This window comes from Chrysochloris asiatica, unplaced genomic scaffold (assembly GCF_000296735.1).
Source record: "Chrysochloris asiatica unplaced genomic scaffold, ChrAsi1.0 scaffold00107, whole genome shotgun sequence".
NCBI lineage: Eukaryota > Metazoa > Chordata > Mammalia > Afrosoricida > Chrysochloridae > Chrysochloris > Chrysochloris asiatica.
This window is the reverse complement of record NW_006408625.1, coordinates 5,842,083-5,859,489: the sequence shown is the minus strand read 5'-3', so window position 1 is coordinate 5,859,489 and position 17,407 is coordinate 5,842,083. Positions and strand designations below refer to the sequence as shown.

The following is a 17,407-nucleotide window of genomic DNA, read 5'->3' as shown; positions in this document are numbered from 1 at the left end:
CACAGCCTCCCTCCCTTCCCGAGTCCAGCGTTCCCAGCAGCTCTATCCATCCACATCATCCTCTCTGACCCCATCCCTGGCACCACTGCTCTCTACTCTTCCTACCTGATGGTCTCGGGAACCTCCACTCCTGGGCTGCAGAATCAATCACTCTCCTCCCTTTGTCAAAGAACACCCAGCTCCATACTTCCTAGCCTCACAGTCAGACCTGATGGCAATTATTTACTATTGTACCACAAGAGTCCTATCCCCATTTCCTTTCACTAGCCTGGTCCCAATGGATTGAAAATCATTCAATGGCGATTCCACCCACCCCTGCCCGGTCTGGAACCAGGCTCCCTCTTGAAAGCTTGCAAGCCTCTACAGCCCTACCCCCCACCCCCACCCCCCCAATTTTGGGTAGTCAATGTTTATATTACCCATCCCTGTCAACCCTGTGTACCGAGAGAGTGGGAGTGATCCTTGCTGTAAAGATTTGTTACCTTTTTTGAGTTAATATGCTCCTTAGAAACCCTATATAGGGTCGCTATGGGTCAGAATCGATTCGACGGCACTTTACAACAACAATATCCATAAGTATAGGTAAAGTTCATCAAATTGTGGCAGGTTATTATTTCCCCCCCCCCTTCTTTCTTCTTCTAGTTGAGTTCTGATCATCTAGCCATCGAAGCCAAGTCAGGTGGGTACTGTCTGCAAGTATGGGTGTTCTTGTGCATCTCCCTCACTTCATATAAGCTGGATGCTTCACTCTCCTCTCTAGTCCTCTAGCCATGTCACTACCTCTGGGCCCAGGAGTCCACAGGTCTTGCCGTATTTCTGGCCATCCAGGCCTCCACCCGGGTTAACGGGGGTCTGTTGAATGTGGTCGGTCTTAGTTTGCAACTTCATTGCTGTTTTTCCCCCCTCTTCCCTTATCGGTGACCAATGTGGTCACCAGCCAGACTACATGCCTGGTCATATATTCCCGTTGAGTCTTAGTCTTGGAAGGGGGCTTGCACTCAGGGGACCCGACCACTTGCCTTGATGGCTCTCAGGCAAACAGCTTACTTGTTCTTGTAGTAATTGATCACACTGCCGTTATTGTTTTGGATTTTTCCTGCCGGTCTTTCTTTCACGAAATATCTTCTGTTCTAGCCGCTTCAGGTTGGTCTACTCATCCTTTCCAGTGGAAATTTCCTACCTCAATCGGTTCTGGATGGGGTTCTGGATTCCCCCTATGGTCTTGTGCAATGTAAAGGCTCCACAGGAAGCCTTTTTCACTGGGCAACTTCTAGCTCCCTTTAAGGTATTCCAATCAGTTATAGGCTGAAGACAGACGTACAAGCTTTCTGTAGTGATGATTCTGGCTATTCCTTTCTCCCCACCTCAAGTGTCTATTTTACAATGGTAGGCAAGGGAAACCAAGATTTAAAAGACAGCCAAGCATCTTATCACTATTCCCCTCTTTTACCCCTTCAAACCATGCCTCAATCCCTGTATCCTGGAGCCCTGTTGTTCATACATCATCTGTGTCCCATTTAGCCCATGCAAACCTGCCTAACTGTTCTCCATCAGCCTTGTTCTTCCATTCCCCTCCCCCTTCTTGTATACCACCCTCCCCGTACCCCTCATCCCGCACCCAAGCTATCCTGTGTCTATTCCTTACCCTGTGCTCCATCTTCCCTTCCCTTGCTCCACTCTTCTCATCCCATACATTCTGGTGATCGGCAACTATATATATAATTTTTCCTCCTTTTTTAGTGTGGGTTCTTTTTCGTACTCTTTTACAATAATAGTCCTATGCAGTATTTCTCCTTTTGTGACTGACTAATTTCACTCAACATAATTTCCTCAAGGTTCATCCATGTTATGCGGTGGCTTGCAGCTTCCTTGTTGTTTTTCAAGGTGGCATAGTCTTCCATTGTGTGTATGTACCACAGTTTGTTTATCCGTTCTTCTATTGATGGGCACATAGGCTGTCTCTATCTTTTTGCTATTGTAAATAGTGCTGCTATGAACATTGGTGTGCATATATCTACTTGTGTTATGGCTCGTATTTCTTGTGGGTAAATACCAAGTAGAGGAATTGCTGGATCATAAGATATTTCAATTTCTAACATTCTGAGGAAGCTCCATATTGCTTTCCAGAGAGGTTGGAATCCCACCAGCAATGCAGGAGCATCCCAGTCTCTCCACATCCTCACCAGCACTTATTGTCGTCTACTTTTTTGATCTTTGCTGCTGTTGCTGGTGTGAGATGGTATCTCATTGTTGTTTTGATTTACATCTATCTAAAAGGAGATCTAGTAGTGTAGTGGTTACGAATCGGGCTGCGAACTGCAAGGTCAACAGTTCAAAATTACCAGCTGTTCCATGGAAGAAAGATGAGGCTTTCTGCTCCTGTAAAGATTTACAGCCTCAGAAATCCTATACAGGGTTGCTATGAGTTGGAACCGACTACATGGCACATAACAACAGCAACAACATTGGCTAGTAATCACGAACATTTCTTAATATGTTTGTTGGCTGCCCAGATCTCTTTCGTGGTGAAATGTCTGTTCATGTCCTGTGCCCATTTTTAAATTGGGTTATTTGTCTTTTTCTTGTAGAGGTATTGTCATTTCCTATGTATTTTAGAAATGAGTCCCTTGTCTGATGTGTCATTGCAAAAGGTTTTTTTCCCATTCTGTCGGTTCCCTTTTTATTCTTTTGTTGAAGTCTTTTGATGCACATAAGTTTTTAATTTTTAGTATGTCCCACTCATCTATTTTGTTTATTTTTGTTTGTGTACTTTTCAAAATGTTTGGTAGTCTGTGTATTCCCTGTATTAGAGCCCTCACATTTGTCCCTATTTTTTCATTGATGACTTTAATAATTTTGGGATTCACATTTAGGTCTTTAATCCATGCTGAGTTGGTTTTTGTATAGAGTATGAGGTAAAGGTCTTTTTTCAATCTTTTGTATATTGTTTTCCAGCCAGCACCATCTGTTAAAGAGACTTTCTCCTCCCATGTAACATACCTAGGCACTTTGTCAAAAATCAGTTGGCTGTATTTGGATGGGTTAATTTCTGGATTCTCAATTCTATTACACTTATCAATGTATCTTTCATAGTACCAATACCAGGCTGTTTTGACCACTGTAGCTGTATAGTAGATTTTGAAATCAGGGAGTGAGAGGCTTCCAACCTTGTTCTTCTTCTTAAACTGTGCTTTGCTTATCCTGGGTCTCCTTCCTTTCTATATACAGTTTGTACTGTTTTGTTTTTTTTTTTTTTTTTTAAATCTCTTTGAAGAATGTTGCTGGAATCTGGATTGGGATTGCATTATATGAGTATATTGCTTTGGGTAGTATTGTTTTTTTCTTGATGTTGAGTCTTACTATCCAGGAACATGGTATGTTCTTCCACTTTCGTAAGTCTCATTTGGTTTCTTGTAGTAGTGTTTTGTAATTCTTTTTGCATAGGCCCTTTGTTTCTCTGGTTAAGTTTATTCCTAAATATTTCAGCCTTTGGGTGGCTATTGTAAATGGTATTTCTTTCCTAATGTCTTTTTCAGAGCTGTCATTGTTGCTATAGAGGAATCCAACTGATTTTTGTATGTTAATCTTATACCCTGCCACTTTGCTGAATCTTCCAATGATGTCTAGTAGCTTTTTTACTGAGTCTTTGGGGTTTTTCTATGTGTAGGATCATATCATGTGCAAATAGAGAGAGTTTTATTTCCTCTTTGCCAATTTGGATGCCTTTAATTTCCCTATCTTGCCATATAGCTGTGGCTAATACTTCCAAAACTATATTGAAAAGCAGTGGTGACAAAGGGCATCCTTGTCTGATTCCTGTTCGCAGAGGGAAGGCTTTCAGTTTTTCTCCATTGAGAGTGATATGGGCTGTTGGTTTTGTATATATGCTCTTGATTATGTGGAGGAATTTCCCTTCAATTCCTACTTTCTTGAGTGTTTTTATCAGGAATGGATGTTGGATTTTGTTAAATGCCTTTTCTGCATCAATCTGTATGATCATGTGGTTCTTTTCCTTTTTCTTATTGATGTAGTGGATTACATTGATTGTTTTTCTAATGTGTTCATGGTAAGTTGTGATGTATTAACTTTCTTTTGGTTTACCTTATAATCTATTAACTTTTCTCTCCATTTAAGACAATCTGTTGTATCCTATGATCAACCTGGCCTCCTCACCACCTGGATTTCTGTTCCTACATTTATCCCTTCTTTGACATTGGTATTATTTTGGTCTTTGGTTGACCTCCCAGCTCCTTTGAATTCGTTGTTGTAAATTTGTTCTATTCTGGACTCTGTTAGCTGTTGACTGAGTTCTAGGTGGTGTTGCCACGCTTGTCAATCTCTGGTTGTTGTTTGTTCGTGTTGGTTTTCAGTCCAAAGAACTCCCTTTAGGATGTTTTGAAGTGCTGGATTGGTTTTGATAAAATCTCTTAGATTCTGTTTATCCTGGAATGGTTTGATTGCACCATCGTATTTGATTGATAGTTTTGCTGGATTGACGATTCTTGGTTGGCAGTTTTTTTCTTTTAGGGTTTTGTATATGCGTCTGCATTGCCTTCTTGTCTGCATGGTTTGTACTGAATAGTCAGAGCTTAATCTGATTTGCTTGCCTTTGTAAGTGACACTTCTCTTCTCCCTGGCCGCTTTTAGAATTCTCTCCTTGCCTTTGATTTTGGAGAGCTTGTTTATTATATGTCTTGATGACTTTCTTTTGGGGTCTATCCTTCCTGGGGTATGTTCGGCTTCTTGAATGTTTAACTTTTATCTTTCAAGCTGTTAGGGAAATTTTCTTCCAGAAGCTCTTCAACTATCTTCTCTGTGTACTTCTCTGATTTTTCCTGTTCCAGAATGCCAATAATTCTTAAGTTATTCCTCTTCATGTTATCCAGCATGAATCTTAGACAATCTTCACATTTTTAAATCCTTTTTTCAGCTTGCTTTCTATCTTAGCAATATTGAGAGATTTGTCTTCCAGCTCACTAGTTCTGGCTTCCATCTCTTCTGTTCTGCTTTGAGTGTATTGTCCACTGCTGATATTTTATTATTTATCATCTAGACCTCTTTTTGCAGGTTTTGAATTGTTTTCAATGCTATATCAATCTTGTTTGATTGCTTTTGTAGTACTTTCCTGACTTCCTTGTTTTCCTCCACCCCTTTTCAGAGCATTTGAATTTGTTTCCATATAATTCTTCTGAATTATTTCTCAGGCAAATCCAAAACCTGCTCTTCCTCTTCCAGGGAGCCTTTGTCTGTCTCCAGGGCATTTGTCTCAGTTACTCTTTTCTGTTTTTTGGACATGTTTTGAGATCCTTTGTTGTGTTTGAGATCTTTTGTCATTTCCAGTAGCTATGTGGGCTTTTTAATGCTTAAATGGATGTTTGTTGCTGTGTTATTAAGCTTACTTGGTGTCTCCTGGTGGATATGATCAAGAGATAGGCTTCCCTTTTCATATGTAATGCTTAGCAGCTGTTATTGACTTTTGTCTCAATGGTGAAATGTTATGGGGTATGCTTGTAGCTTGGCTATATGGCCATGATTGCTGTCTCTTCTTGGGTAAAGTACAGGGAAAAAGCTCCCACCTCTAGGAAAAATGTGTGACCAAAAGGACCAAAAGCAGAAGCAATATAAAAGCAGAGACAAAAACCACCACTTGGAAACAAAAATAAAACTGTGGCTGACTGTCCAGTCGCCTTGCTACATCATAAGCATCCACTAAATTCTTTCTCTCTGTACCATGGGAAAACTGTGGGGTTAGCACTGGATTTATTTTGCGGGGTGGAGGGAGTGCACACCCACCTGCCTGAAATGTCTGGGCTGGGCAAAGAAGACATGAGAGGGAATGTTGTTGTTATTATGTGCCGTGGAGTCAGTTCTGACTCATAGTGACCCTGTACAGAGTTTTCGAGGCTGTAAATCTTTACGGGAGCAGAAAGCCTTGTCTTTCTCCTGCAGAACAGCTGGTAGTTTCGAACTGCTGACCTTGTGGCTCGCAGCCTGATTCGTAACCATTACGCTACCAGAGCTCGTGTAGACTCTTCCGCACCTCCTTTTGTAAATGTTACTGCACTGCTTTTAGTGCTGGTTCCCTGTGCCCATCTGGCGGTAGCTCCGCCCTCTGAGCTCCGCCCCCGCACGGTGACTGAATAGGGAATCCTGTTTCCAAAGATTCCTAGCTCTCAGTATTTCCCTTATATCGTGATTTTTTCACTTTCGAGTGCGGGGAAACTGAAACTCTGGACCTTATGGTAGATCTAGAGCTCTGGTGTTGTTCTGTGAGTGCAGCTTCTGGGGGTTTTCAATCCCTCCCCCATGGAGCCTTTCCTACCTGGCTGTCTCTACTGCCACCCAAACCAGAAGTCCCAGCTGACTTTTGTGTGCTATTCTTGTACCCTGCCACTTTTCTGAATCTTCCAATGAGTTCCAATAAGTTTTTGGCTGAGTCTTTGGAATTTTCTATGTGTAGGATCATATCGTGTGCAAATAGAGAGAGTTTTACTTCTTCTTTATCAATTTGGATGCCTTTGATTTCCCTATCTTACCTTATGACTCTGACTAAGACTTCTAACATAGTATTGAAATCTTAGTATTTAATCTTCTGGATTTCTAATCACAGATTTTATATTATTTCAGAATTTGCATTTATATGTTTGTTCTTGTATCATTTTTCTGAATTCTTCTAAAGTCTTTTTTCTGTGTTCTCCTTACTCTCCTTGATCTTTTGTTAATCTTTGAAGTCACTTAAATATCATTGTCTTTCAGGTGATTCCATTATCTTTCCTTCTCCAGAAATATTTTCTGGATGTACATCTTGGTTCTTTGTGTCATTCTCTCTTGTTTCTTTTTGTGAGCTAGATTTTTCTTTTGTCTTTAGGGAATTGTGGTATTTGTTTTTAATTGATGATTATATATTGATATGTTCTTTGGCTCTCACCAACTGTCTCTTGGGGTATAGTTAGAGAACAGAACCATGTAAACCATTCTACATTGCCATTTGTGCACCTCAGTTTATGGCAGTTTTGGTTGCCAATGGCTGCTGTCTATTATTGATCAGGTAGTATAGGAGCTGGTATTGGCTCTTGCCCAGTGGGTGGAACAAAGTACAGTTATGGCTGGGCTGTATGGACACAGTTGCTGTCTCCTGTTGTGTGGGTAAGAGAACCCCCCCCCACACACACACACACATGCAATAAAACAAAACAGAATAAACAAACAAGAAAAAAAATAAAGAGAAAAAATTAATTAAAACAGGCAGCAAACAGAGAAAAAAATATAACTCTAAGACAAAAGAGGGACTGGGAAATGGAGTTATAGAAGAGAAAGATAAGTAAGAAAATAAAAGTAAGAAATTTAAATGTAAAAAAACACTGAAGAATAATTGAAAAGAGAAAAGAAGAACAGGAAAATGGAACTATAGAAGAGAAAAATGACACAGAAACAAAGGGGAAAAACACTAACACACAGAATAACAAGGGAGCGGTAATATGAAAAGAGAGAGTAGAGGGTAAATAAAGATCAAAAGGGGGGGGGGAAGAAGAGGGGAAATGAGAAACAGAAGCACAAAAAAAAAGCAGAGATAGGATAAATTTCAAGGGAATAGAAAGGTAAGAATAAGGAAAAAGAATAAACAAACAAAAATAATGAAACAACAAAAGAAAAAAACAACCCCCCAAACCAAAACCAAAACAACAGTGCAGCTGTTGGACCTGGGGAGGAGAAAACTATCAGGGGCATCTGCAAGGATTTCACGAGGTGGATGTAGGAGGGATGGAGTCCTCTTTGCCTCAGTGTTATCTGGGTTCAGGGCACTCAGTCTGGAAATGGTTTAGTTTGTGAAGGCCCTTGATGGAGTTGGTTTCAGTGTCTATTATAACCACAGGTAACTTGGGGCAGGGTGACTCGTTAAATGTTGGTCTGGTGGCTCTGCGGGTTCTATAGGTCTGCAGTCTAGCCTGCCTGAATCCAGGTATCAAAACTCGTCTTGACATGGTTCTCAATCGTATGGCTCTGAACTACTGGAGAGCAGGGCCTGTGTTGATACTGGATAAAGATGGGAGTTGGCCACACCTCTGGTCTCCAGGGGAGTACAAGGGGAGAGAAGGAATAACACCTTTCCATTGCCTGTATGAATCTGCTCTACCAGGCTTCCCTTTGTTGCCAAAGCTGCTTACAAGATGGTCATGCTGTGTCTGGTTCTCTAGTCAGTCTCCCTCTCTCACCATCAGTGCTCAGCGTCTTCTCCCAGCCAATACTCGATCCATTTCTCTAACTTTCTTTTGAAGTTCAGGGTTCCAGAATTTTCATCTGTGTCTGTTTCATTTGGTCTTTTGTATCATTGTTGTAGAGGGTCCGCATAGTGTGCCTGCCTAGTCCGCCATCTTGCCAGAAGTCTCTTTTCTTATTTTTTAATGTGTGTGTTTATTGCTATGAATTGTCCTCTGGGCACTTTTTTTGCTGAGTCCCAATAATTTTAGTATGTGGTGTTTTCATTCTCATTCAATTAAAAGAATTTTCAGTTCTTTTATTACCCAGTAGTTTTTAAGCAGAATGTTACTCAGTTTCTCTGTATTTGATTTCTTTTCCTTGATCTTCTGTCTTTGATTTCTAATTTTATAGTATTGTGATCTGAGAAGTAGCTATAGTGGGGTTAATACTGGGCTACTAATCAAAGGTTGGTGGTTCAAATCCACAAGCTGCTCTGTGGGAGAAAGATGAGGCAGTCTGCCACAGTAGAGATTTACAGTCTCAGAAATTCTATACAAGGTCACTATGAGTTAGAACTGACTTGATGACAGTGAGTTTTGGTGTTATGAGAAGATGCTTTGTAATATTTTATTGTTTTTAAATTTTTGAGATTTTCTTTGTGGTCTAACATATATGGTCTTTTCTAGAGAATGTCCTATGTGTGATAGAAAAGAATGGATATTGTGTTATTGTTGGGTGAAGTGTTCTGTATATGTCTATGAGTTCAAGTTGGTTGATTGTTTTGTTTAGATTTTCTGTACCCTTGTTGAGTTTTTCCTAGTTATTCAGCCCTTCATTGTAAGTGGTGTATTAAAGTTTCCTACTATTGTTGACTCACATTATCTGTCAATTTGTTGGACTGTGGTAAAGTGTGTGTTTCTGTGATGATGAAAGGTATGCCACTGATGTTTCAAATACCAGTAGATATCCCATGGTAGAGATTCCAGCAGAGCTTCCAGTCATGGGACAGACTAGGAAAAAAGAATAGATGGTCCACTTCTGAGGATTTGTTACTATTAAATGCCCTCATGTGAATTCCAATTCATGACAATCCTGAATAGGGTTTCTGAGGAGACTGCAGTTAGCAGTCTAGTAAAAGATCAGTCCCTGAAAACATATGTATAACAGTGAAACATTGTCTGATATACTGTGGGAGGATGAACCCTCAGGTTGGAAGGCAATTGAGGATGAGCTGCCTCCTCAAAGTGAAGGCCAACTTAATAATGTGGATGGGACCTCATTTGCTGAAGGGACATAACTCAAAATGAGAAGAAACAGCTGTAAGTATCCATTGATAATTGGAATGTGTATGGTACAAAGCATGAATCTAGGGAAACTGAAAGTTGTCAAAAATGAAATGGAATTCATAAAGATTGATACCTTAGGCATTAGTAAGCTGAAGTGGACTGGCTTTGGCCATCTTGAATCAGACAATCTTGGTTTACTATGTTAGGAATAACACATTTAAAAGGAATGGCATCATATTCATCATCAAAAAGAACATTTAAAAATATGTCTTGAAATACACACTGTCTCTGATAGTATAATACCTATAAGCCTACAAGACAGACCAGTTAGTACAACTATAATTCAAATGTAGACACCAACTACCAAAGACAGTTATGAAGAAATTGAAGAATTCTACCAACTTCTTCAGTCTGAAATTGATCAAACATGCAATTAAGATGAATTAATAAGTGCTGGTGATTAACATGCGAGTTGGAAACAAAGATGAGGAAGTTTTAGTTTTCAAATATGACCTTGATGATAGAAATGATGTTGGAGATTACATGACTTATTCACTGCAAATACCTTTTTTTCAACAACATAAACAGAGACCTTACACATAGACTATACATATGGACCTCACCAGATAGAACACACAAGAATCAAATTGATTACATCTTATATCTATAAGAAGAAATGATGGAAAAGCTCAATAACACCAGCCTAAACAAGGCCAAGAACCAACTGTGGAACCAAATAGTCATTGCTTATATGCAAGTTTACGCTGAACCTAAATAAAATAAAAACAAGTCCACAGGAACCAAAATACAACCTGAGTATATCCCACCTGTATTTAGAGACCATCTCAACAACAAATTCGACACATTGAACACTAATGACCGAAGACCAGAAGAATTGTAGAATGACATCAAGAACATCATACATAAAGAAAGTTAAAGGCCACTACGAGACAGGAAAACAAGAAAAAACCAAAATGTATGTCTAGAGAGGCTCTGAAGCTTGCTTTCCAGCATAGAGATGTTAAAGTGACTGTAAGAAATGAGGAAGTAAAAGAGCTGAACAGAAAAATTTTAAAGGACCGCCCAAGAACAGAAAGTAAAGTATTACAATGAAATATGTGAAAACCTGAAGTTAGAAATCAAAAGGGGAGAACACACTCAACATTTCTGTAGCTGAAAGAACTGAAGAAAACTTTCAAAATATTGAAGAATTCTATGGGCAAAAAAGATTCCTGGTGTGGCATGGTAGAATAAACACTGGACTGCTAACTACAAGGCAGTGGATCAAACCCACCAGTTGCTCCTTGGAAACCCTATACATAGGAACCCACTCATTGACATTTAACAACAACAACATGGGCAAAATGGGAATGTGGTGACTTTGTAAGATAAGCACTGGATTGCTAACCATAAGGTTGGCGGTTTGAGCCCACCAACTATTTCATGGGAGAAAGATGAAGTTTTCCGTTTCCTTAAAGATTTATCACCCTAGAAACCCTATACAAGGTTACTATGTTTTGGAACCAACTAGATGGCACATAACAACAACAACATGGGAAAAATAATATACGATGCAGGAAGCAACAAAAGAAGATACAATGTACAGAGTCAGTGTGCCAAAAAGAATTGGTTAATGTTCATCCATTTCAGGTGGTAGCATATGATCATGAACCAATGGTATTGAAGAAAGAAGGCCAAGCTACAATGAGGACATTAGGAAAACAAGGCTCCAGGAACTGATGGAATAAAAATCAAAATGTTTCAACAAACTGATACAGCACTGGAGGTACTCAGTTATCTATACCAAGAAATTTGGAAGATAGTTACCTGACCAAAAGACTGAAAAAGATTGAATTTTGACCATTCCAAAAAAGGTGACACAATGGAAAGCAGAAATTATTATTTTTAAAAAATCATTACTATCACAAGCAAGTAAATTTTTACCGAAGGTCATTTAAAAATGATTGCAGCAGTACAGGTACTGCCAGAAAGTCAATCCAGATTCAGAAAAAGATGTGGAACTAGGTTGCTGATGTCAGGTGGATTTTGACTGAACACAGATAATACCAGAAAGATATTTACTTGTGGTTTATTGACTATGCAAAGACATTTGACTGTGTGAATCATAACAAGAAGAATATTGAAAATACCATAGACAACCAGAAGAATAAACAAATCTGTCATGGAAGAAGTACAGCCAGAATACTCCTTATTAATAGGATGGTGAGATTTTGTCTCACGTGATTTGGACATATTATCAGGAGGGACCCTGGAAAAGGACATTATGCTTGGTAAAGTAGAGGGTCATACAAAAAGGTGGACTGACACAGTCATGACAACAACGGCATCAGGATTGGAGGAAGACTCATTAACAACCTGTGATATGCAGATGATATATAACCTTGCTTGCCGAAAGTGAAGAGGTCATAAAATATAACTGATGAAGATCAAAGAACGCAGCCTTCAATATGGGTTGCACCACAATGTAAAGAAAACAAAAATCCTCACCACTGGACCAATAAATAACATCAAGATAAATGGAGAAAAGAATTGAAGTTGTCAGAGACTTCATTTTGCTTGGATCAACCATTAACCCTTATAGAGCAAATGTCAAGGAATTAAACGACGTATTGCATTGGGCAGATCTGCTGCACAAGACCTCTTTAAAGTGACTGAATAGGCCTTAAAGTACACCTGACCCAAGTCATGGCATTTTCAATATTCTTATATGCAGGTGAAAGTTGCACAATGAATAAGGAAGACCATAGAAGAATTGATGCATTTAAGTTATGGTGTTAGAAGAGAATATTAAAAGTACCATGGACTGCCAAAAGAACAAACAAATCTGTGTTTGAAGCGCAGCCAGAATGATCCTTAGAAGTCAGGATGGCCAAACTTTGTCTCTCATACTCTGACATATTATTAGGAAGGACCAGCCTCTGTAGAGGGATATCATGCTTGGTAAAGTGGAATATCTGTAAAAAAAAAGGAAGATCCCCAATGAGATGGATTGGCATAGTGGCAGCAGCAATGGGCTCAAGTGTAGCAACAGTTGTGAGGTTGGTACAGGACCAGGCAGTGTTTCATTCTGTTGTTGAGTCTGAGCTTACTCCACAACATCTAACAACAAGACTATTTCTATTTCCAACTGCTGATTCTTCCTCTTTGTTTGCAACCTTCATTTTCCAATTACCAGTAATTATCAATGCATCTTAGATTGCATAAATTGGTAGAATTTTGCAATTTTATCATCACCAGTTTTAGTGGTGTATAAATCTGAATAATAGTAGTATTAACTGGTCATCCTTGTAGGTGTGTGATATTATCCTATCACAAACAGCATTTTACATCAGTATAGATCTTGAAATGAGCTTTCTGACAATGAATGTGATGCCAATCCTTTTCAATTTGATGTTCCCAGCATGGCAAACCATATGATTGTCAGATTCAAAATGACCAATACTAGTCCTTTTCAGCATGGGATATCAATCTTTATGTGTTCCATTTCATTTTTAGCATCTCCAATTTTCTAGATTCATACTTTGTACATTCCATGTTCTGATTATTAGTGGATGTTTACAACGGTTTCTTCTCATTTTGAGTTGTACCCCATCAGTAAATGAATGTCCGGAAAGCTTTGTTCCATTCATGCCATTATAGTGAGCTCTACTTTGAGGAGGCAGCTAAATTTTGAGTACCTTTTAACCTGAGAGGCTTATCTTCCAGAACTATCTCTGACAGCGGTCTGCTGTTGGGATCAAGATAAAGGTGGTAAGAGGAAGGGAAAAAAGCAAAGAAAAAGTAAAAAGCAAGGGGAGGGGAAGAGAGAGAACTGAGAATGAAAGGAAAAATGTAAAAGAAAAACGAGGTTAGAAAAGCATCACAGTACTGGTGTAAGCACTAGGCATCAAACATGGCTGCAGCAGGCAGACAGTGCTTGTTCTGTGGGAGTGTGTGCTGCTGACTGCAAAGGGGTTGGAGTGGGCCCTACTGGGCCAAAGGGAAAAATGGGGTAGGGAAGGAAAAAACCAAAACAAATGGTGGGGGTGGGAGAGGGAAGAACTGAAAAGAAGGAAACTAGAGCAACGGCCCAGCACTGGTAGTGGTGGGGAGTGTTGGCTCTCTGCTGGGTGGGTTGAGGTGGGGTGGGCCGCACTACTGGTCACCAGTAGGCTGTACAGGGTAGAGAGGATGGAGGACATTACACCTCTGTGGTTGCCAGCCCCTGATGTGGTTGCCAGTGTAATCTTGAGTGAGCAGAGCTGGTTATCTTGTTCCTACCCTGATTTGAACACTGCTTACAGTAATGAAAAATAGTCATGCTGTGTTGGGCCAGTTGGCACTCACTGCTCTGCGTGTTTCCTTGTTCACTACTTTCTTCACTATTTTCCTCTAGTTGATATTTGACCTTTTTTCTTCAAAGCTCTGGGTCTAAGTATTATCATTTGGAATCTGTTTCACTTGGTTTCTTGAGTCTTTGTTGTAGAGGGTCTGGGTAGCATATCTGCCTAGTCCAGCATCTTGGGCTGATGTCCACATTACCTTATTTTATGTGTTTCTCTTTAAAGGCACCTTGCTTAATATATATTGTTGACTCATTAAAATTGAGTTCATGGCCAATAACAGTGTAACCCATGTCTGAGCAAAGCTTATCTAATACATGTATTTTCACTAAAAGGCACAGCCCAGCCTTTTTTTGTGTGCTTAGGAATACTACATAGCTCTTCAGGACTACTCTTGGGGGCTATTTTAAACAGTGAAATCACCAACAAAAAAAGCACAAAAATGCAATAAATGGGGTACTAGCTATTTAGTCCTGGTGTGGCACTATAGGATAAGCATGGGATCATAAGGTCAGTTTGAACTTCAAGTTTGGAAGTTCAAACCCACTAGCTTCTCTTTGGAAACTCCGTATAGGGTTGCTATGAGTCAGAATTAACTCGATGACACTTAACAACAACAGCATCTGTTTAGTGAAAAAGACATTTGCCTAGAGTATGGCAAATGAAGTAAGAAATCTGAGTATGTGTCTGTTGATTCAAATTTTTGCTGTTCTTCACATATCTGCGAACAACAACAGAAGTGCTGAAGTATTGATTTCAGGGTTACAAATAAATTTTAGCAAGTAAGGAAATTTGACTGTATATACCCAATTATTGGAGTTCTGGTGTGTTGCTGTAGGATAAGTACTGAACTGCTAACTGCAAGGTTGGTGGTTCAAGCCCACCTTGAAAATCCTATATAGGGTTGCTATGAGTTGGAACACACTCCACGACACTTAACAACAACAATACCCCATTGTTAGGCAAATTTGTGTATATTTGGATGTATACTTAAATGAATATATTTTGGGTATACATAGGAGGGGGCTTCAAAAAGTTCACTGAAAAATTCCATTATCTTTTAATTCCATTTTACCATGAACTCTTTGAACTCTCTTGTTCAAAGAGTTCATGGTATACATACCTATACATACACACATACACACATGAGGGGACTTCAAAAAGCTTGTGGAAAAAGGGAATGAACAGATAAAGAAATATTTCCACAAACTTTGTGACGTTCCCTTGTACATATACAATGTATATATATTACATAGATGATACATGTATGCGTATATAAAGGATGAATTCATGATAGCTAACAATAACAACTATCTGTTCAAGTCCACGATCGATTGGATTAAAATTCACTATCCAGTGATGATAAAGAGATGGGATCTTGCACGCTGATTACAACCCAACTCTTAGATTTTTTTCTATAGGCTAACATGAAAGTAGGGAAATGATTAATATACTTTCATTATTGTAATGTATTTAATTTATTTCCTTATAAAACCATATTTAATAACTTTTTGGAGTCCTGGTATGGTGCTGTAGGATAAGCACTGGATTGCTAACTGCAAAATTGTCAGTTCAAAGACTACCAGCGTCAGAACTGACTTAGGGGCACTTAACAACAACAAAAAAGGACTTTTTACTCATTCATTAAATATTTTATGAAAACTAAAATGTGTACACATCTCTATGAAAAGTATCTGAATGTGTCATTTCATATTTCACCATAATTCATGTATTTTCCTTCTAAATTCTTTACTTTAAAATGACTAATCCTCGTGTCTTTTTCTGCAGAATGTATCCATTGCCTACATTGGGATGTTAGTTGGTGGAGACTACATTTTCTCTGTGTTAAACTTTGTAGGGTTAAATATTTGGTGAGTGGGATTTTTTAAATGAACTCATTTTAGTAAAATAAGAACTTCAAACAGTCTGATTATATATAATGAGTAAAAATGGAGCAAAGTGAAATACCGTGTTTTAAACCATTGAGAATTTAGGTGTTTTGACATTGAGACTTTAAAAATAATTTTACTTAAATCACCAAGTTGTCTATTCTTATGATATTTCCCCCCATGTGGGTGATGAGGGTGTATAAAATGCAAATTTACATGGTTGAAATCTGAATTTAATTTCTGGCTCTTCCTCACAGAAGAGTTCACCCCAAGTTATTTACCTTTCTCCTGTGAAGTTGGTCTCATTAAATTTGTGCCATATGCTAAGGATGCTGGGAGGATTAATTAAGAAACTTTTAAAAAGCATTCTGGGATCCCAGACATGGAACTCAGTTATATAGGGTGATGGCATATGGTTTATACAGCGAGAACCAAATGCTTTTCTTTTTAAGATACTGTTTTAGATTTGAGCCATTCTTTTTTGTTCCCAGAGATTTGTAAATAATAAGGAGATTCTCAAAAACAAACCATGAACTGGAAGAGAAAAGCAAACAAAACAGAAAAACCAAACTTGTTATCCTTGATTCTGACACGTGTTAAAGAATAGAACACTGGAATCTTTAAAGACGGTCAGACCTTTCTTCTGAAGTACTGATGGGTGTGTTCAAACTGCCCATTTTTTGGGTCCTGGTGTAATGTTAAGCACTGGAAGTGCTTAGTTTAACTGCAAGTTTAATGGTTCAAATCCACCAGTCGCTCCTTGGAAATCCTATACAGATTGCTAAGAGTTGGAACCAATTGGGCGGCACTTAACAACAATAACTACAGTTGAACGCAAACTCTGTGTTTGTAAGGACCTAGCAGGACTCTGAGTAATTTTTTTTCCAAATGAAGAAAGGAGTCCCTGGGTGGTACAGACAGTTAGTAAGAGAAATTTTGGTGTCCAAATCCACCCAGAGGTGGCTTGGAACAAAGGTCTGGTGATCTACCTTTGAAAAGCCAGCCACTGAAAATCAGTGGAGCAGAGTTCTACTTTGACACACATGGGGTTGCCATGAGTTGGAATCACAGCAACTGGTTTTATTTTTAAGAATGGCAGGGACTGTTGGTGATATCACTTAAGAAATTCCCAGAGTTCTTTAATTTGACTCTGTTTTCTCTCTTTCAGCATGGCAGGAGGTTTGAGATATTCCTTCTTAACACTTCGCAGCCAGTCAAAACCGAAAGAGCCTGTGGATGAAGAAAGTATTCCTCTGGATTTGAAGAGCTAGTCAGTATCTGTGACTTTCAGACTGGGGTCAGGGAAGTCATTCCCAGACGTATGAATGTGAAGCCATACATGCCACCCAGTTAAAGCACGTCTACAAAATACAAAGAGAATCTATTACATGTGCCACTGAGAAATGTATTTGTGCAAAGTATTCTAAAGGGAATTTTTCCAAAGGCAGATGTGTGGATTTCTAGACCAATTTTTTAAAATGAGACATGCAAAACACTGTCTGAAGGACTTATCTACACAGCTGGGCCTCCCCTTGGCCAGATGCTTTGTGCTTTAAGAGGAAGCAAGATGCAGCAGTGGTGGTTATTTTCTTATCACAACTTTGCCTTAAATCCAAAGATCCCAGCCAAAGCAAAGTGCCAGTAAAAATGGTTTTGTTTTGTTTAAAAACACGTCTTTATTTAAATAAAA

General features: G+C 39.1%; 1 protein-coding gene across 2 annotated transcripts in view; it reads left to right on the top strand.

Moving 5' to 3' along the window:
• The window catches only part of SLC35D2 (solute carrier family 35 (UDP-GlcNAc/UDP-glucose transporter), member D2), a 140,732-nt gene extending 123,744 nt beyond the window's left edge, over positions 1-16,988 (top strand). For both annotated transcript variants that reach the window (XM_006867643.1, XM_006867642.1), the window contains 2 exons: positions 15,617-15,699; positions 16,886-16,988. In XM_006867643.1, coding sequence (XP_006867705.1) covers positions 15,617-15,699; positions 16,886-16,988 — 186 coding nt within the window. The remainder of the gene's footprint in view (positions 1-15,616; positions 15,700-16,885) is intronic.
• The last annotated feature ends 419 nt before the right edge of the window (positions 16,989-17,407 follow it).